The 20,633-nt window shown below is 39.7% G+C and overlaps 2 protein-coding genes across 7 annotated transcripts in view; one reads left to right on the top strand and one right to left on the bottom strand.

Annotated features, from left to right (window-relative positions):
• Positions 1-9,264, bottom strand: part of LOC117946008 (antizyme inhibitor 1-like) — a 22,106-nt gene extending 12,842 nt beyond the window's left edge. The window contains exon 1 of one of the 4 annotated variants that reach the window (XM_034873784.1): positions 9,130-9,264. The gene's annotated coding sequence lies outside the window, so the exon portion shown is untranslated. Of the gene's footprint in view, positions 1-484; positions 738-1,341; positions 1,598-8,062; positions 8,083-9,129 lie in introns of those variants that run through there. The other 3 variants (XM_034873786.1, XM_034873783.1, XM_034873782.1) reach the window with 3 other exon arrangements.
• Positions 8,071-20,633, top strand: LOC117946009 (V-type proton ATPase subunit C 1-A-like). 3 transcript variants are annotated; one of them, XM_034873787.1, is made up of 13 exons: positions 8,071-8,277; positions 8,782-8,932; positions 9,752-9,819; positions 11,467-11,552; positions 11,887-11,981; positions 12,591-12,682; positions 14,070-14,168; positions 14,318-14,386; positions 14,586-14,678; positions 16,018-16,111; positions 16,974-17,071; positions 17,231-17,357; positions 19,894-20,633. In XM_034873787.1, exons 2-13 carry the CDS (start codon positions 8,801-8,803, stop codon positions 19,990-19,992), a joined length of 1,152 nt encoding a protein of 383 aa, XP_034729678.1. In that variant the 5' UTR covers positions 8,071-8,277; positions 8,782-8,800; the 3' UTR covers positions 19,993-20,633. The 3 variants fall into 3 exon arrangements, with proteins under 3 accessions (XP_034729678.1, XP_034729680.1, XP_034729679.1); XM_034873789.1 differs by having other exon boundaries at positions 8,110-8,277; positions 8,791-8,932; XM_034873788.1 differs by having other exon boundaries at positions 8,110-8,283; positions 8,776-8,932.

The following is a 20,633-nucleotide window of genomic DNA, read 5'->3' as shown; positions in this document are numbered from 1 at the left end:
ACGGACAACTTTTTCTTTCTTTAACTGTCTATGACGGTAACCAGTTGTTGTGGAAACCAGTAGGGGTATCACACCGGCGTGAGTGGCCAAATAGCAAGGGGCCTGCTACCAATTAAAAACCACATTTAACATTTCTAACAAACAATAAGGTAGCTACTTAGCTTGTTATTGTAAGCAGTTAATTTTGCATTAGTCAGCAACAGTAGAATAGGGTGTTAGCCTTAGCTATAGATTAAAAAAAACATATATTAGCTACATAGCAACATACTATATGGCAACATACGACAAAATGTTATTGTTTATCAAACAGTGTTACTAATTTCAGTAATGATGCCATTAACTATTATGTTTAACGTCTTATGGCTAACATGTATGGCTTGTTGGCAAACTAACGCTAAGTTGCCCGGTTAATTTAACAACATGCTAATTAGCAAGCTAACAGCGCGTTTAACGTTAGCTAGCTAGCTAGGTTAATGTTACTTACGTTGGCTGAAATCCGAAAAGAGGGGACATAGCGCTTTTTCTTTTTAGGCGGAATTTTTAAAAAGTAGTGGGGTTACTAGAAGAGAAAAATATCACTTCCATGGACGTGGTGGATAAGGCCGAGTTATTATCGTTCCGCGTTTTGTCGATGGAAGATAGCACGGATTATTTGTAACGATTTAGCGGAAGCCAACATTGGAGGTCGAGGCGTGCAGGGTGCAAAGCGACACGTCAAGTAACCCTTCACCAACATTAACAGTAAGATATCCGGTTAAAAGTTTCAAAATAAAACCCACATAATGACATATTGCAACGTTTTGTTAAGTAAAACAAAGCACAAATGAGACATTTAAAACATAATGACCGAAATATCAATCTGATAAATGTATTTTCAGGAAATATTCATCTATCTATTATAATGGAAAATTATATGAACAACCGTTCCGGTCTGAGTGTACTTCAGTATGGTGAGTTTGACGCATTTTAGATGGGCGGAGTTAGGAACTGTCAAAGCCTTTTTTTCACACAGTTTATGGCCATAGACTGTATATTAACAGTCTATTACACGATAATGACATGTGTCCATGTCAACGATATAAATGACCACCAAAATTAAACCCAACCAATAACTTGCAATAACAATAGCATTAATAATTTTAACAACAGCAACAATAAAAAATAAAAAATAATCATGATGGTCTATGCGAGGAACTCATATTATATTTTTTTCGTTCAATTTTCAATATTACGCAAAAAATATTCCACTTCAGCAATGCAATCTTGTTAACTATATCTATAATAATCTAGGCCCACATGCTGCATGTTAAACATGCCAGTGTCAAATCTTCCAAGTATTACCTGTGTTATATCTTCATTGTGATTCCCATGGCTCAGTATCGAGAACAAAATGCTATCCAATAGAGTGTTACAGAATCTTCTTTTTTTCTTTAGTCAAATTAACACCTGCAAAGCTCCAGTCCGAGTAATGCATGTCTTTTGCCCAAAGTTCAAGCTCAAACTTGGATTGTCCTGTCCCTTTGCCTTTGTTGTTGTGCCTTGAAGAGTTGTGCCTGCTTCTGAAAAAGCAGGGTCTGGGGCAAGTTTTTTCCCCCCCAAGGAGATACATTTGCATGTCTCCCTCCTCAAGGAGGAGGAGGGAGACGTGGAAAGCTTAGCTACTGGTGGCTAAACAGAAGACAAGGCATGGCAAGTTTAGTTATAAAGCACATTTCAGCAACAAGGCAATCCAAAGCACTTAACATGCAACAATAAAGAGCAAATAAAACAATTGAAACATCAGTTGCAGAGAAGAGAAAATAAAAGTAATCTAAAATATAATTAAGACAAGACATGGTTCATCTCGAGTGGCTTTCCTTCAGTAATTTCTTCAAAAAGAACACCATTCACAGTGGGAGGTATGACACTAGCCTAATGCATTTTTTATTTAATAAAAGTCAGGGTCAAACAGAAAAGAGTTTTTCTTGTTTTAAAAGATCTGATAGTTCCAGAGGACCTGCTGTTTTCTGGGAGCTTGTTCCAGATATGTGGTGCATAGAAAATTAACGCTGCTTCTCCATGATTAGTTCTGACTGTAAGGACGGAAAGCAGACCTGTCCCAGACGACCTGAGAGGTCTAGATGGTTCAAAGGACGCCAGTTCAGAACTGGAGTAATGCGCTCAACTTTGCAGCCTGGACCTAGCAAAAGGGCCGGCCTGGTACAGGTCTTTAACGGTCCCATGACTTGGTGCTCTTTGGATGTTTTTACATAGACCTTAGTAGTCCCTTGATACCATATCTGAAGTCTCTTTTATATAGACCTTAGTAGTCCACTAATACTGTATCTGAAGTCTCTTTTATATAGACCTTAGTGGTCCCCTAATACTGTATCTGAGTCTCTTTTATATTGACCTTAGTGGACCCCTAATACTGTATCTGAGTCTCTTTCTAAAAATTCAGCTCTCTCTCTCTCTCATGGGTGGGCCAAATTGTCTGGGCGGTCCAAGCAGAGAAAGGGGAGGTAACCAGGCCCCTTATGACCTCATAAGATATTAGCCCATCTGAACTTTCATTTTCTCACAGGCAGATTTACATCTATCACCATTTCTAGCCACTGGGGGACCAGAGGCAGGCTGGGGGAACTCATATTAATGTTAAAAAAGCTAATATAAGGAAATCTTCATGACATGGGACCTTTAAAGGTTTCACACTCCTGGAATATACACAAGACTAATTATGTTCTCACTGCTAAGTTCTGCATGGTGTCAAGTTTATTAGGATTCAACCTTTTGTTTCAATCCATTGAGACGCTCTGGAGATCATATGTTGCATATATATTGTACATATACTGCATGTAACCAAGAAGAAAGCAATTCTCTTCAATCTAAACCATCCTATTGAACCCAAAACAGTTTTGAATTCACAAAAAAAAAGTATTATTCTTCAATGTTAGATGAGCTTTGAGAACGCCTTAGAGGAAAATAAACAGCAGCAGCATTTGTTTCACACATGCAACTGTTGCTTAGAGTCCATTGTAAAGGCAGCAGAGCCAATAGCTTTTCCCCGTTTCACAACACAAAAGCTGTTCCATGTTCTGTGCCAGTTTTCTCCAACACTAAACGAGACTACGTATGCAGTCTAATCACACATAGCATCTAAAGTGGCTTCCAGTAAAGCACAATGTTTAATTTCCATTGTTTGGATCATAATAGCCATTACAGCCGTTGGGTATATGGGACAGCGAGACATGTGCACCTCCCACTGTGAGGGCAAATACTCCAGTGGCTGCATTGTGCAGCAGGAATTCTGGTTTGCAAACATTACAAATAGATGACATCAACACACAGACTTAGAAAGACCCAGCACACATGAACCCTGACTGACTCCAGTCAGAGAGGAATGAACAACATATTCCGACACTAAAAAGATGACAACAATAAAGCACCTTGAAACAACACTGGTTATCCTCTCGGTTTTAAGCATACAATTATGTTATGAACACAAAATAACATAAGTTAATGGAATCAATCAGATAACACATATTTACATGTACAGTACCTCTGCATACGTTTTCAATACAAAATAAGGGGAGAGGAGAGAATTTTTTTTGACTTTTCAGCATCTCTCTCAGTCCCCCCCCCCCCCCCCCCCCCCCCCCCCCCAATCATATCACTTGTCTGCCATAGTCTTATTGGCTATATTAGCCCTCCTACACAATCTAAACTGTTATCATAACATCTACATCTTACATCTTATTCCCTGTTTCATATTCTTATTTGTATTTAATCAGTCAGTTTATAGGTTATTATGATTTTACGCAATAGTCATAGTTAATATTTAATCGTAATCTACTGCATTGTTCCATCCCTGCACTGTCCACTTTTGCACTATCACCATTGCACACGGACTACCATAGTACTTCACCTAATCATGGTCATTGCATTTCTGTGAGGGAATTTTATTTTTATTCTAAGGTATGTGTGATATATGTTTGTATATGTGAAAATGTCCTTAGGGATGAATAAAGTAGCTATCTATCTATCTTTTTATCTATCTATCTACCTATATAATAATAATAATATCTCGTTCGTTATACGGACACAAGGGACTGGTTTAAACCAACTTGAATTGGTCTTACGCAACATCTGTTGTTGCAAGTGTTGTTAAGTCACTCAACAGTGTTTCTTGCCAAAGAATGTTGCCAAGTAAAAGGAACTCCAAACTTTTCCCCACACTGATCTGAATGTTAAGCAGGTAAATATAAAGCAGCTGACTGCAGGAAAATGAAAATTATACAAACAAAAACACTGATCCAAGAATGCCAGTGAATGTCACAGTGTTTTCTGTCATACATACAGTGTATTTGTGAAAATTCAGTGCAATCTTTGACACACCCCAAATGTTTGGTTTCTACAATATGCCACCTAAAAAGGGAAGTAGCTATCTTTGGGCTTTCCCAGGACTTGTCATTTTCTTACAATAGTATCAAAGTGGTGGAGAGATACAAAAAGATATTACATGATTGCCAGACAATAACACAATCTCAAAAAATGATGCACCTTTTAGCCTTGTTTCCTTTCTGCCAGGACAGATTGCAGAATACGTTGATAACATAACTCCGTGCCAGTAATAGTAGTTGAATTCATCATGTGTGGTTTACTGTAACAGTACATTGTTTCTAAGAAAATCTCCATCAGGAAAACCACATCAGTAAAACTTAATGCTGACACTTGTTATTGTATATTATGCTTCATAAGATTAACTGCATTTACTGTAAATCATGTTGGTGTGTCTGCATGTTCGCGTGTGGACATGCACTTGCTCAGATATAGCCTAAAAATCTGAATTTTTTTCATTGTCACTACCATAGCACACACTCGGCATACATGGAAGAGAGATGAGATGTCGTTTGTGTCATCATGGTATTTTACACAGACTGTACATATGTTAAAATTTCATTTAAAAAAAAGTAGGCTGAGTTCAAGCAGCCCGGTTTTGAGTCCTCCCCCATTCATGTATATCCACTGTCATATCTACTGTCTATCTATTAATAAAGGGAAAAGCCCCCAAAAATGATCTTTAAAAAAGGGGAAGCATTAAATAGTGAAACCATTAAAAAAGCAGTGGTTGGTAGAGAGGAAAACGTGCTGTTGTGACGTGTACTGTACAATATATGGTACCTGTGGGCTATGATACATGTTGGAAGTGCTAGAGCAGTTGCAATATGGGTGTGTATCTCCACCGGTGTCACAATTCAATTCGATTACGATAATCCTGTCAACAATTCAATACAATTCGATATCTCGATGCATCACAATGGATCGCCATGTCCTCAGATTTTACAAATGGTTTTTATCACCAAATTCAAGCAGTCACATGTATATGAACTCCCATTTTTATTGCATCTACTCTTATAAAGGATCATTCCTGAGTGTAGCGGAGTCTGAACACAGCACACAACAGACAAAAGGCAAAAAAAATAAAAATGGAAAATGGGCAAGCAACATCATTAGAAAATAACCGATTATTGTCTGTTACTGCATCGATGCAGAATCATCATCGTCCGCAACGCCCCAAGTTTACATGTATACATTATTAGTGTGTCATCTCAAGTGGGCGAAGCGATGGGTGGCAGCATTTGAACAGAGTCTGTTGGCTCTTGCCCTGATGCTCTGGGTGCTCCTACCAGACAGCAAGAGTGCGAAGAGGTGGTGGGATGGGTGGGACGGGTCGGTCAGTATGTTTGTGGCCTTACAGACACATCTGACTTTGTATGTGTTGGCTATGGAAGAGAAAGAGACATGTGTTATCTTTTCTCTGACTTGTGATTGGTTTTAAGAAATGCCAATAAACCAGAGGATGGTTTTCTCCCATCCAGGAATGCTGTGTGGACTAGCCAGACCTTCCTCCACAGTGCTGCGGAGGAAGGTCTAATAATGGGAGACTACTGCTCTGGTTGTTGTTACATCATCTGTGCACTTAAACCATTACAGTCTCTGTGTGCTCCTGCAGGTCTATGTGTTTGTGGCTGGTAGCTGCTTCTCTGAACATCCCCCAGTCTGTAATTTCCATGTCTTGTAGTGCTGAGTTGCTCCAATCAGGCCATAAACTAGTTTGTCTTCTGACTGGTTTCACTAGTTTCCCCTGAGGGCTGTATGCAGGTGTCAACATAGAGATGTGGTCTGAGGAGCCAAGGTGAGCATTCAAACTGGTGTAAGCCTTGTCCATTGTGTTGTTCACTCTGGTTTCCTACTGGTTGTAGGCTGGAATGTAGGCTAGTTTCTGTAGTGGATCCACTGGGACGCTCGTATGGACGTGAAGGGGCGATCTTCCAATATGTACCAGAAACCGCCGACTGTACGCATATTTTTTGGGACTGTCTTCTTATCTGACGATCTTGGGATGGGATAACACCAACCTGAATGCCAAATTAGGCCAGGGGCATGAAGTGGGGAGGCCAAGGCCACTTCCCTACTTTCCACCCCCCTAATTCCTTGTTTGGATCACACCAACATTTTTTTACCTCGTCCATCATTTTAATCTCAACTAGGCCTACACACCTGTATCTTGCACGGTTGTGAAGCTATCACGACGACTAAATCTGGTCGCAAGGGCACCTGGGTAGCTCACCTGGTTAAGCGTGCGCCCGATGTAAAGAGGCTTAGTCTTAGCAAGCTGCGGCCCTTTGCTGCATGTGATCACACCTCTCCTGTCAAATAAAGGCCTAAAATGTCCCCCAAAGAAATCTTTAAAAAAACGCATGCAGATACCTGACAAAGTACTCAAAACTGCATGGGGTAGTTCCGTTGTCATGATGACACACACACACACGGTGAAAACAATAGCATGGTGGCTGATCAAAATAGCCATCATTTAGACTATGTCTCTATGTGAGCAGGCTTGCATTTCTAAAAGCAGTGGGTCACTGTATTCCAGGTGAACTGAGGACAGGTAGGTTACAGTTTAACAGGTGGTGTAGTGTACTCATAGCAATTGGACCTTTATTCCTGGAATGCTGGAATCCAACAATCCAACAACAAAATTTGTGTTGTCTTTGTAGTATGCCTGTGATTATTTTTTAGCTATCAAAAAATAATAATAATAATAAGCTATAATAATTCCGGGTCTTATTCAGTAATCATTAACACAACTATGAGACAAATCTGTGCTTACACACAGTATGTGTCAAAAACTGTGATGGTTTCAAAAGACGGGGTCCATGCAATGACACAATGTAGAAAAGTATGCGTGAGAGGGGATGGCATTACGCTTGCAGTTAGTTATTTTTCCATTCAATGCTATTTATTGCTAGAACACTTTTCTCTCTTATTGAACACGAAGAGATCACAGACCAGCCTCTCAGCAGACTGACTGAGTGATTGTGGCGTGTGTGTGTGTGTCTGTGTCTGTGTGTGTCCTGATAACATCCCGACAGACTGGCCTCTAGCCAGCCATGGGCAAACTCAACCTGCCGTTTGATGTCGGGGGTTGGCTCCAGGCAGACCAACCATTGTGTCCCAAACAATGAACCCCAGACCCACTGAACTATAAACATGTCCCTTTGGGGGCGTTTCCCTCAGATTCTTTGCAGGAGACACCCAAAGTCAGGAAACCTGACCTGGATTTTTCCAAATGTAGTAACTCTAAAGCCCTAAATGCTGCTGACTTGGCATCCAAGGTGACCCGTGTCCGTCTCTAATAAAGTAACATTGCACTAGGAATGTTGACTCAAATCTGGGGTGGAGTTCTTGCCACATCTTGTTGGGTAAATTCCATATCAAAAATGAAAGAACGTTGCCTTACCTAAATACATTTTTGCAGAATTGATGGTGCTATGGAAATGTCATTCATGGCAGTTACGGATTTGTGTACATTTGCATTACTTTCATCCAATCATGACGACACAGTTAGCTTAGTTTTTGAGACCCTCCTTTATCTGAATGACTTGGCCTCAATTGCATATGTTGGCAAGCATCTGCCCTTCTGAAGTGTCCTTGAACCTGAACATCAAACTCACTCACAAAGATCAGAATTCCACAGAATCCCAGTTATTATTTCAGTTACTTTCCCTGCAATACCCACTGTCCACCAGCTGTGGTCGCTGCTGAGTTCCCTCAGTGAGCGGCGCATGCAGGGAGGCCTTCCGGTTTCTCTCTGACAGATCAGCTGACTCTGATGCTGCTGTCAGGAGACCTCACCAACTGTATTGAATGGGAACTAGGACAATTATCAAGCCATAGAAACGATATTAACAACTGTATTTTTCACTGCTAACGGACACATTTTCGTATTCACGGGTGAGTGAAATTGTTAAACAATAGCAATAACCTGCCTTGTTGTGAGAAAAGCTAAGTAGCTAACTGTAGCTAATCCCTGTTAAATGTTGCCCGACCTTAGCCCCTTATTTTCGGGTTCATGCAATAACTAAAGTACTTTAAAATGATTGTGTATGGGTTTGTAACGTAAGGGAATGAAAATACAGTTGGCAGAAAACGTAACTTTAGCCTGTGAGGGACTTAAACACTGAGCTGCTGTTGCTTGCGTAGCTAGCATAGTTTATTTAGCTAAACAGCAAAGCTAGGTAAACAGTGTCAGAACACTTTGATAAATGTAGCTTTCTGGAGCTAAAATGTAGCTAAAGAACAGAAGGTAATGTTATGTAGCTAAACAGAATAACTGTACTCTACCCGTACTGTAGCCAGGTCAGTGCTGTTGATTAAGAGTCACATACTTTCCTAATATTGTGTTAAAGGTTGAGCCGATAGCTAATATTAACACAGCACGCATGCCTCTAATTTCAGCTGCACCAGTGCTGTAGCCATGACAGAGTTTTGGTTGATCTCTGCACCGGGAGAGAAGACCTGCCAGCAAACATGGGACACAATGATGGCAGCCACCACACGTACTAACAACCTCTCCACCAACCATAAGTTCAACATCCCAGACCTTAAGGTTAGCATGGATCTATGGGCTTCTCTGCTTGTCACAATCCCATACCTTTTCTCCCATACTGAAGCGCCCAGCCAATCTACCCAATCAACCCAATTAGACAAATGTGAACATCATTTTCTTTATTACAAAATTCATAGTTATCTGTCATGTTTAAAGTAATGGGGGTTTTACATTAGGCCAATATCAAAATCACTCACCTTATATATCCACTGTCAAGAATAAGCTGATTGTATATATGGGAAGCAGTCTTTACACACATCCGTTGCCTGCATGTTGAAGCGTTGGTTTGGTGAAGTTTTTGTCCACAGAGCAGCCCAGCTCGTCTGGTTCGGTTCCTCTCTGTGCTGAAGGTAAAGTAACCCAGCCGACCTGGCAGCCACACAGGCCTGCAATGTTCTCCTGGAATTGTTAGCAATGCATGAGTGACTATAGACAAAGAGGCGCCATCATGAGCACATAGGGCCCCCTGGATAGCACTGTGGTTGGACTGAGCCTCAGATGTCACTGTTAAAACACAACCCTGCTGACCCAACTTTAAAATGAGCCAAATCTCAGGACTGATGACCAGGCCTAAACGGAATCAGCAGATTTATTTTTTTCACAGCTTTCAGCGGTGATCCAGAATGGAAATCTGTGGAATTTAGCAGACTGTATTTCTGCTTGTGATAGAGATGTGTTAACATTCTGAGTTTATTGTTACATATTTTTACATCAACGGAAAGTGTGCGGAAAATTCTGCATCCACAGATTTTGTGTGGCCCTGCTGATGACTCAAAAGTCATAATGTGCTGATGTTTATCTTTTTGTGATCCAAAACAGGTGGGGACACTAGATGTCTTGGTTGGGCTGTCGGATGAACTGGCCAAATTAGACTCCTTTGTCGAAAGGTATGCTGCCTGTGGTGTTCTAACTTGGAATGAACATTGCTATATGTTTTACTGATAACATTTTTATTTATTAGGGCTCTCATAATCATGTTTAACACTGTTTTAAAGGGCCTGGAAAAGAATCTCCAAACCTGTATACCACTTCTGGCTCTGATGTAGCATTCCCTAATCCCTTCTCTTACCTTGTAACACTGAGGAATTTCTCAGGGGCTTGAGGCTAGTGGGCCTCGCAGTCTTTGCAATTGACAGTTGGTTGACACACAAGCAGCTCTTTGATCAGTCATATTTATACCAAATGACTTATGTGCCGCAAGTATGTTTGAGTGTAATTTAGGTTGCTTTCACACCTACCTCGTTTGGTCTGTTTAGTCCCGTTTGTTTGGGGCGGTGTACAAGCTCATCTGAACTCTGGTGCTTTTATAGCTGGGGTCCCGGTTTGTTTCCAAGTGAGCTAGAGTTCGGTTCACTTCAGGTGAGAACCCGATCTGACCCAAATACAGGGAAGTGAACTAAAAACTGAGCATTTACCAGCCTGCAATTTCAACCTTGCACACAATTTACGGACTTGTATGTGATTTAAGGGACAATAACTTTCAGATCCATAATCTGTTGTAACCATACATCGCTGGTAAGATGTGTGACATCATCCTCATCATCATAATCTCTCTCTCCTTCACACGCTGTCTGTCAGTTCCTCAATGTTCACCTTCTTCTAAAGTATTATAAACACTAAAGCAGAACCAGAAAACCCCAAAAGTTATAAATGTGGTGTTGCTCCATTATTTCTGAGTCCAGAAGTGTCGCAGAGTGTTCAATATTCTAACAGATAAACAAACGACTGTTTGGATCCTGTGATTTGTGTTTACAGTGTTTGGTGAGTTTGACAAAGTGCCTTGTGAAAGCAAACCAAACAAAATGAAAAATGCAACAATATTGCAACTTCACCCCCAAATCGCACTAAGTCCACCGAACTATAGGTGTGAAAGCGCCCTTATAGTTTTTTGGAAATATTGACATCCAAAACTCCAAATCTCACACAATGCTGCTTGAGTTCTGCTGTGCCTTTTTGTAGATTTTTCCGAGACTTTAGACCAGCCTTGAAACCCGTTTTCAAGTTTCTTTTTTGGAAGTTTCCATCCAGCATATCTGGGAATAAAAAGAATACCTAGACTACTTCAGCATTGCACCTATTAATGCATCCTTGGTTTTCCTTGAAGTTTTCCATTACATTATTTAATTTGGGTTATTTTGTTGTCTTATGCCATTTAATGAACAATAATAATGTTCTACAGTTAGACAAAAATGAAAACCTAAGTGGCAGATGTACTGCTTTCTTGTGAACTCTGGCATGAGATGGGACTTGGCTCTCAGTTTTTTCCCTGGCTTCACTTCTGTAGACTTTGTTCCGCTTTGATGTGCTGCGAAACAGTTTGGTTAAAAACCCCTGAACTCTGCAAGTCTGCCATATTATAAATTGCCTTGACAGGAAATTACCTTAACAGGAGTATGTGAAAGGTTTTGATGTGTACGTTTGTGTTACCTTTGGGGGGGTGAGGTCGTGGTGGTCGTGTGAGCATGTGCGGGGTGGCTTTGTGCATGCAGTTTGTGTTGGCATGGCGTGTTTTGATGTCTCCTGGCTGTTCACAGTGTGGTGAAGAAGGTGGCTCAGTACATGGCTGACGTGCTGGAAGACAGTCGAGACAAAGTACAGGAGAACCTGCTGGCCAACGGAGGTACAGCGATGGTTACAACACTGTGTCCAGATACATTTAGTACCAAAAAAAGCTATGCAAATAAGGGTCAAAGGTCCCAGACAGTTTCAATGTGTAATTCACTCTTACATCCTTGTCATTAATATGGATAGCTGTACACTGCCTTTATGGTGAAATAGTTATGCAATGTTGCTTTAAGTTTAAACTAACGTTCTTAGTATTTTTAACAATGACTGACAACTGTCAGTTCTGAAATCACCATAATAAAATCTTAACTTTACCCAACGCTTGTCTTTCTAAAATCCCAGAATAAGTTTATAATAGGCTGACAGCTCTCTGTTGTTCTTTTTTCCAGTTGATCTTATCACCTATATCACAAGATTTCAGTGGGACATGGCAAAATATCCAATCAAGCAGTCACTTAAAAACCTCGCTGAAATCATCTCAAAGGTAGGTCTCTCAGTTAGTTATGAAAAGTGGATTCAGCATGTCTGTTATTTAAAAATAAGTACTTATATAATTTACACTGTTTATTGATCCCCAGTGAGGAAGTTACAATTTACACTCTGTTTTGCCAGTAATCACTACACACAGGCCTGACATACACACACACATGCACAGGACCTATTCATACACAAATGGAGAGATGTCAGAGTGAGTGGACTGCCAGCTGGACCAGCGCCTTGAGCGGGTGGGGGGGTACAGTGTCTTGCTCAAGAGCGCCTGGCAGTGCCAAGGATGTTGAGTGGCATCTCTCCAGCTACCAATTCACACTCTGTACTTTGGTCCATACGGGGACTTGAACCGACGACCCTCCGGTTCCTCCCTACAAACTGAGCTACTGCCACCCCCAAATATTTCACAGATATTTCTGTAAATTGTCTGTATTTATTTTAGCCAAATGGTTAGTGGTAGTGCTCTTATTCCTTCCAGCCTTTGTGAACCTACAATATGTTACTCTAAGGTGCTCAGTGTAGAGATGTGCCTTAGAAGGCACGCTACTCTGTATTTTAATTGTCAGTTATAAATAATTTCAACCGTGTTTTTAATCTTTTACAGCAAGTAACCCAGATAGACAATGACTTGAAGACTAGAGCATCAGCTTATAACAACCTGAAGGGAAACCTGCAGAACCTAGAAAGGAAAAATGTGTAAGTAATCCACACACAAGTGTGCATGGCTAACTCTACATTTGGGCTAAAGAGTTTTGACAAGAAGAAATGTATCTAGCTAGACCAGCTTTTTAAACTCTAATCAAAATTTCTTTAACCCTTGTGTTGTCATCCAATCAAATTTGACCTGTTTTTTAAAAGTTTTTTAATAACAAAAAATCTGTGTTTCATTCAACCAGAATTGCCCAAAATTAAATTGGATGCATGGATGTACGTTATATGGATACAACGTTCCTCACGTGTAGAACAAATGAAATCTTCCATTAAATTTTGGGTGTTTTTTAAATGTTATAGCATGTAAAAAATGTTTAACTTTCAATTTTGACCCGAAAGGACAACAAGTCCATGGTTGACGGGAAGACAACACAAGGGTTGAGTTAAATACATCAAAGCTGCAGTGGGTGCAACAAAACCCCGCCATAATTTGAAGTAGCATGGGAAATTCATGCACAGAACAGCCATTTGGAAGGCTCTCTATCTGAAATGACGTCTGATGTCAGAAAGATCTTAAAGTGCCCATATTATGAAAATAAAAACATTTCCACATGCACACAAACTTAAACCAATAAAAAACTATCCATGCTGTTTTGAGTGAGATCCGGTTTCTAAATGTCCTCTGCCTTCAGTCTCCGGGTGAGGTGATCAAAATCTGCACAGTTTTCTACGTCACTAGCCGAGACGAGGTGGCTAATCGTGGCACATGCTAGCGCAAACATGCTAGCTCGTTCTTATTGGCAAGACACTGCTACAACACAAACTACTTCACCATAATCTCCAAAAGAACTACTTCCTGTCCCTGTTCTGCAGGTATTCTACAAGTGTCCCTCGTCTAGAAGAAGTCTCCAAGCTAATCCTGCCTTGTACTGACCAAAGTTAGGGAAAAAGTTAACTAGCTGATGTGATCTTACCTAGCTACTGAGCATGTGCAACTCCCAACAAAGATAGTATAGAAGTGAGAATCTCACTATGTAACTAAAACAACTGAGATGGCTCACTCTGTAGCTAAAACAGAGACCCAAACACACAGGGTGAAAACAGGATCTGCAGTAATGTGCGGTATAACAGAAATATGTTTTTTTTTTTTAAATGAAACCATACAAACTTATTCCAATTTAACCTCTAAATTTAATTTTTCAACCTGAAAATTAGCATAATATGGGCACTTTAATGGATTTTTTCTTGCTCTGTGATGCCAAAGAAAGTACCAACCACGATGCCACACTTGAACTTCATTGATCACTGACAATGTGTACATGACCATGTCTGCATGGTCTGGAAACTTACTGTGCCTCTGAAATGCTTCGTCAAACCTGGGCACCTTCTTTATGTTGTGTCCATGCTATTTTTCAACGTTATGTGCCACCAGGGGGAGCCTGCTGACCAGGAGCCTGGCTGACATAGTCAAGAAGGAACACTTTGTACTTGACTCAGAGTACCTCATCACTCTGCTGGTAGTTGTACCAAAGTGAGTATTATTTCTCTGGTAAAGCAGTAAGCATTGAAAGCACGTAAAAACGCAAATGAGTGAATTAGCATCCCGTGGAATCATAACTAGGGAGAAAAGGTAAATTAGATGCCATCTTAATATCACCACCTCTTCCTTTGTTTTTTCAGGATCGCGTACAATGACTGGCATAAAACATATGAAACGCTGGCTGAGATGGTGGTGCCACGATCCTCACAGTAAGTGATGTCATCATGTCAAGTAAATGAGATAAACGCTGTTCTTGCATTTTTAGTGCCTGAGTTTTCACATGATTGCATCTGCGTTTTCTTTTTCTAATGGTCTTAAAATTAGTGTTGATATGCCGATTAATCCACTTTTTGTAGTCAACATCATTACAATAGTATACTGTAAGACTTACCTATCTTTTTCTTGCAGCCTGCTATTTGAAGACAATGACAGCGGACTGTTCAGTGTCACTCTTTTTATGAAAGCCATCGATGACTTCAAACACAAAGCCAGGGAGAACAAGTAAGAGTGGTTAGCTAATAGCTATAGCATGCTATCATTGCCCCAGAAAAATGCAGTTCTCGCGAGAGCACAATTTGAATTTGCTCAGCGAGTTACTCTGGCATCGAGTAATACTGCTCATTAATCATGACCTTGTAGCCGAGCTGCACCAATGACATCGGTGTATCTGATATAGGCGGAGCCAGAGGCGAGCTGAACAGATGACGTCAGTTAAATCTACCAGTTAGCTCCACTGGTAGCAAAGCGCAAAGGGCTCTGGATACGACACCCCGTGTGTTGTGATTGGTCGTAGTGTTATCCAATTGCGTGTACTGAGATTTTCAAGTACGCTTGGTGCCTCCCCTCGAGATGGCCGACTTTCATTACTCGATTGCAGACCCTTAATCTTTCGGATTTGCGTGTGGATTTCCAGGCTACTGGAACTACGTGAAATTTGAAATGTAAAATGTTCTTATTTCTAAAGAGGCCAGACTGCTAGGCCAGTATAAATAGCTATAACTAAATAGATGAACTTACTAGACCCTAAATCACAGAGATAATAATAAAAATAACTTTGATATATATAGCGCCTTTAATGAAACTCAAGGACATGTCATTTTAGATATCTGCAGGGTATTTTAGATATCTTGCTCTTTAGTGTTGCAGCCCCATCCTCTTGGAACACCCTTCAGAGGGATGGGGCTGCAACACTTAAGAGCAAGCCAGCGTCTGAGGATCACAGGTTTCGGGGTGGGTTGTATGGATGGAGGAGGTCAGAGAGGTACTGAGGGGCCAGGTCATGGAGGGATTTTAGGTGAGAAGGAGGATTTTATATCCGATGCGGGAGCCATTGAAGGTGGATGAGGGTTGAGGTGATGCTACCAGGTCTTGGTGTAGGGGAGGACCCTGGCGGCAGAGCTTTGGACATACTGGAGCCTGTGTAGGGTTTTGCTGGGGACCCCTGTCAGCACTCCATTGCAGTAGTCTAAACAGGAGGTAATGAAAGCATGGATGAGGGTTTTCTGTCTGAGAGTGATGGCCGGAGTCTGGAGAAGATTTTGAGAAGAAAAAGGCGGAATTGGTGATGGATTTAAGATAAGACAAGCCTAAATTGTCTCCTACATGATAAACTTTTCATTGGCATTCGAGAGAAACAAATTGCGACACATCAAACACACACATGCACACGCACACAATAAACATAAAGTTAACCTACATAGAGCATAATCATACATTATCTCATCCAATGCTTCAGTGAACATCTAATACCCACACACAATACCCCTAAATGTCAGTATCTTAATGCAAACAGAAATATTCATGCTCAAGCTGATTTCTGCTCATTACATCTTATTTCTAGGTTCACAGTGAGAGACTTCCAGTACAATGAAGAAGAGATGAAGGCAGACAAAGAAGAGATGACACGGCTCTCCACAGATAAGAAGAAGCAGTTTGTAAGTGATGGAACTGGAAGGAATTTTCAATATTTAATTTGCAAACACTGTCAGTGTAAGTAGAGGATGTGTAGCTTTCTCTTTGAGATGTGCTTGCAATGTGTGGCTGCCAATATTTACTCACTGATACAATTCACGCTGGGTATTTAAGGCCTCTTTTTGATCTTTTCAAGGAACCACAAAGTGGTTTGCCATGCCGTAGCCCCTTATTTATGACACAAGCGGTGCATTTGTTGCATTATTGCCAAGCATACTTTGTTTTTCTGAGCACCCGTTGGATTCATTGTGTAATTATTATGTAAAATAAACATAAAGCGATTTAAATCCTGCCTTAGATAGGTAATCCATTTAGTCACTTTAGTTTAGAACTCAATTTGAACCTTTTTTGTCATATGGTCTTAAACTGAAAATGATTACAATCCTGAAGAATCGTCCTTAAAAAATCACTCCAGATGAACACTGTTTACATTAGGATAATAAAAATATTTTTAAGTTCTTTTTAATTTGACTGTCTCCACTGTTCCACGTATAAAAAAATGGAGTGGTTACTTAATTTTTTTCAAAACCGTCAATCAAAGAGTCTGAAGCAGTTAATCAGGAAATCTTGGCAATGTTCAGCTAGCTGCAGTCAGAAAACTGAGCACACATGAATCCACCACATTAAAAAAAAGGTTTTCCGCTGTGTCGCATAATATGGACTTGTTGAGGCCTGCTGCCAAATTTTGTTTTTATTTAGAAACATTCACATGAGTCATTTTATCTTGTTGATTGCAAATTCATTCTCCTCCTATTTGGGCGAGATTGTTAGACTCCCACATCCAGTAAAAGATAAATATCCCTAATCTGCATCTGGTCTCTGCAGGGCCCACTTGTCCGATGGCTGAAAGTGAACTTCAGTGAAGCCTTCATCACATGGATTCACATCAAAGCACTAAGGGTCTTTGTGGAGTCTGTTTTAAGGTACTGCTATCAGAAATACAGTCTTAAAATCACCCATAAATATGCGTACGTATCAGCTGAAGTGTGCTATGACAGTGCATGCGTCCTTTTCATTGGCAGCTGTCAAAAAAACAACAACAAATGTGGTCCTAAGCGTGTTTATGGGATGTGTTCCTCCAGATATGGGCTGCCGGTGAACTTTCAGGCTATGCTCCTGCAGCCAAGCAAGAAGACGGTAAAGAAGCTGAGGGAAGTACTCAATGACCTGTACAAACATCTGGACAGCAGTGCGGCAGCTATCATCGATGTGAGTACTTTGGTAATACTGTGTAAAGGTTCTTACTTCTGTATGTACGTCCTTGGGCTGCACGGTATGAGGTAAATATTCAATATAATTCAGTTTCAATTCATTTTTTATTTCTAGTATCAAATCACAACAAAAGTTACCTCGAGACACATATTCACATAATTCTAGTAATTCCAGTATAAATCTGGACCTTTAACAGTGTCTTTGTACTGTGTGGTATAAGTACCTTTTTATGTATTAAGTAATAGATCTTAACACTTCTTCCACCACTGCATACAATACCTCTGCCACAACTTTTCAATAATTATATCACAAAGTATCTCTGTGCATATCATCACAATGCATTAATACGTGTTTTGGCTTTTTCAAACAGTTTAATGACATTCGTTTTAGTTATTTTAGATGGAAGTGTTACATTATAGTCCATTGCTAAAGAAATCCTTAATTTTGATCAGCTGATCACGGTGCGTGTCCTAAAGCCACATCACACACTCATTCTGAGGTGGTTTTGAGTCTGTGTGTTAAGAAGTGACAAATTACAGGACACGCAAACCAGACTTTATGCTAATTTGGTTGATTTTTGAGTGTACTGTCGAAGGGCACTATTCTCCCACAATCCACTGCACAAAGGAGCTGGAGGAGCTGATCGCAGCTGTAAAAAAATAAATAAAAAAAATCTGTTTTGAAGTTTAATTGCCCGTGAAAACCAAGGTTGCCTGATTTCCGACAGAATAGTTAACTTTTTGATTTGATATGATTTATTTAATAGTACCAAGAATGCCTCACACATGAAAAGACATCAAATACAATTGAGGACAAAAACACAAAGTCCAGTTTTTAGTTCCATTGTGGTCCTCAACACATCAGGACAAGACAAGACACTTACAGAGTGTGTGACGAACATTGACATAAAAATATTTTACCTAATTAAATAAAAATGAAAACAATAATTTGCCTATTGTTCTATTCCGCAACCCTCTCAGTAACCAGGCCTTGACTGTCTTTTTAAAAATATTCAGTGTTGAAATGACTTTAATTTGCCGATCTAACTTATTCCACTGAACTGAAGGTTCCTTTCCCTTACACCTTCCTAAATCTATAAGGTCAGATTAGGTAAGATATGCTGCCACGCGTGTAAATATTGTGTGTGTCCTTTACATTAGTTATAAGACACAAACAAGTTGGGACACTACCAAACAATATTTTATAGATCATGGTCAGTCTTGACGTAGTAACACAAGACACCTATATGAGACACATGGCCCAAGTTCAGAATTACTCATATTCATTTATTCTGTGCTGTTTGCAGCCTTTAACCCTTGTGTTGCCCTCGTGTCAAATTTGACCCATTTTGAAGAAAAAAAATGTGTCTTTCAAGTGTCTTTTAACCAAATTTTCAGAAAAATAATGCGGCTTGTTCCACACAAAGTTCTTCATAAGTAAAATAACTGATCGCTGCTTTCTTTAAATTTGGTTGTTTAACCCTTATGTTGTCCTCGGGTCAAATTTGACCCATTTTCATGGGCCGTCAAAATAACCACTGGAAATGTCAACAATAAAAAATATCAAAAAACTTTGGCAAAAACATTTAAAAAAAACACCCACAACATTAAAAAAAGTGACAAAAATGGCGCAAAAAGCCATAATGATGTTGAAAAAATGTGACCAAATGTTGGTCAATCAGTTTGATTGACATCTGACACGTATTGGAAACTTCACTGTTAGTATAAGATGGTAAAGTATGTCGATTTTATTGTACTAAATGCAAAAACAGTGTACTATGAGGATTAGTGAGTAGTACCTTCTGTATAGAATTGTTTTAACCTCGCTACATGCAATTCATGCTGTAAACTTGTACTCTTGTATCAAAGAATGTTTTTTATTGAGGTATAAGCCTGTACTGAATGATATCCCATTCTTTTAACAATGTTACGTAAATAAGTTTCAATCATAAGTAACATGAAAAAGAGATTTTCAGTTTGAATTTAGATGCAGTTAATTGGCTAGGATTTAGGGAGTGAGATGTCTTCTTGCAAAGCGCTAAATGCCGTCGTGTGTTTTTCCGAGTATTTTTAATTTGACGTAATGAAATAAAATTGATTTTGTGAACTGAGACTATATATGGTCTTAGATTTTAGATGTCATGATATCGTAATATGGCTGGTTTTAAAGGCTGCATCATAGTAAAGTGTTTGCATTGACTGATCCCAGTGCTTTATCAGTTTTCAGGTAAATAAGAGGCCCATACAGATAATATCCAAACTGCAAAAAAACAGCCCCATAATCGTCCAGGGCCGATAGTCCACCCTTATGTCCCACATTGATATTACCATCCATCTCTGTACCCCTTTCAATTCTGTCCACTGTCTCTATCAAATAAAGGGAAAAAAAACGCAAAAATAATCTTAAAAGAAGAATATTGTTATATCTGATCTTCTCCATATCGCCCCATGCATGGGTTTCTGTTTTTAATATCGGAAACAGCTGCTTACCCACACTAACAGCCTGAACTGTCTATTTTTTTTCTTTTTTCCAGACTGCGATGGACATCCCAGGCCTAAACCTGAGCCAGCAGGAGTATTATCCATACGTCTACTACAAGATTGATTGCAACCTGTTGGACTTTAAAGTTTAACACTTGACCCGTTTTTTGTATTTATGTTGAGTGTTGATTTAGTCTTTCCAGGTACAAATCTCTCTCTCCCCCGTCCCCCGTCCCCCATGTCTGTCTGTCATCTCTCCCTATCAGCTGCTTAAATGACAACACTGCATGTTCATTCATCGTGATGAAAAGGCTCATCAGCAAGCTTCTACTAGTTTTATAACCAAGGGACAAAAAAGAATTTTAATTATTGTACATATTTAATTATTGTAAACAGTATATATATTTTTTTTACAGTTTACTTTTCTTCTTAGCTGCACAGATTCATTTTAGTTATTTTACTTAATTTTGTAGCTTTTTTTGATGTGAAATAGACAAAGAAATCATCTTGGAAGTATTGTAAATTTACTGCTTCATTCCACAAGTGCTACTGTGTATTGATAGCTACATATTCTGTATTGGTGGTAACATATGGGAAATGTTGTCACTGTACCCATGGCAACTAGTTCAGGTGCGTTTCTGAGATTGTGGGGTCACCCTTGCAGGCATTGCGTAACAAAGATGTTAAATGAGTGTGTGCTGTTGTATCATGCTGTGTATATTTGCTGTCAAATAAGATCTATCGGAGTATGTGGAAGCCATTGGTTGAATAAATAGGATTGATTCATAAATCA

The sequence above is a fragment of the Etheostoma cragini genome, chromosome 6 (genome assembly GCF_013103735.1).
Source record: "Etheostoma cragini isolate CJK2018 chromosome 6, CSU_Ecrag_1.0, whole genome shotgun sequence".
NCBI classification, from domain to species: Eukaryota; Metazoa; Chordata; class Actinopteri; order Perciformes; family Percidae; genus Etheostoma; species Etheostoma cragini.
Note: the sequence above shows the minus strand (reverse complement) of the source record. Positions and strands in the feature narration are given on the sequence as shown.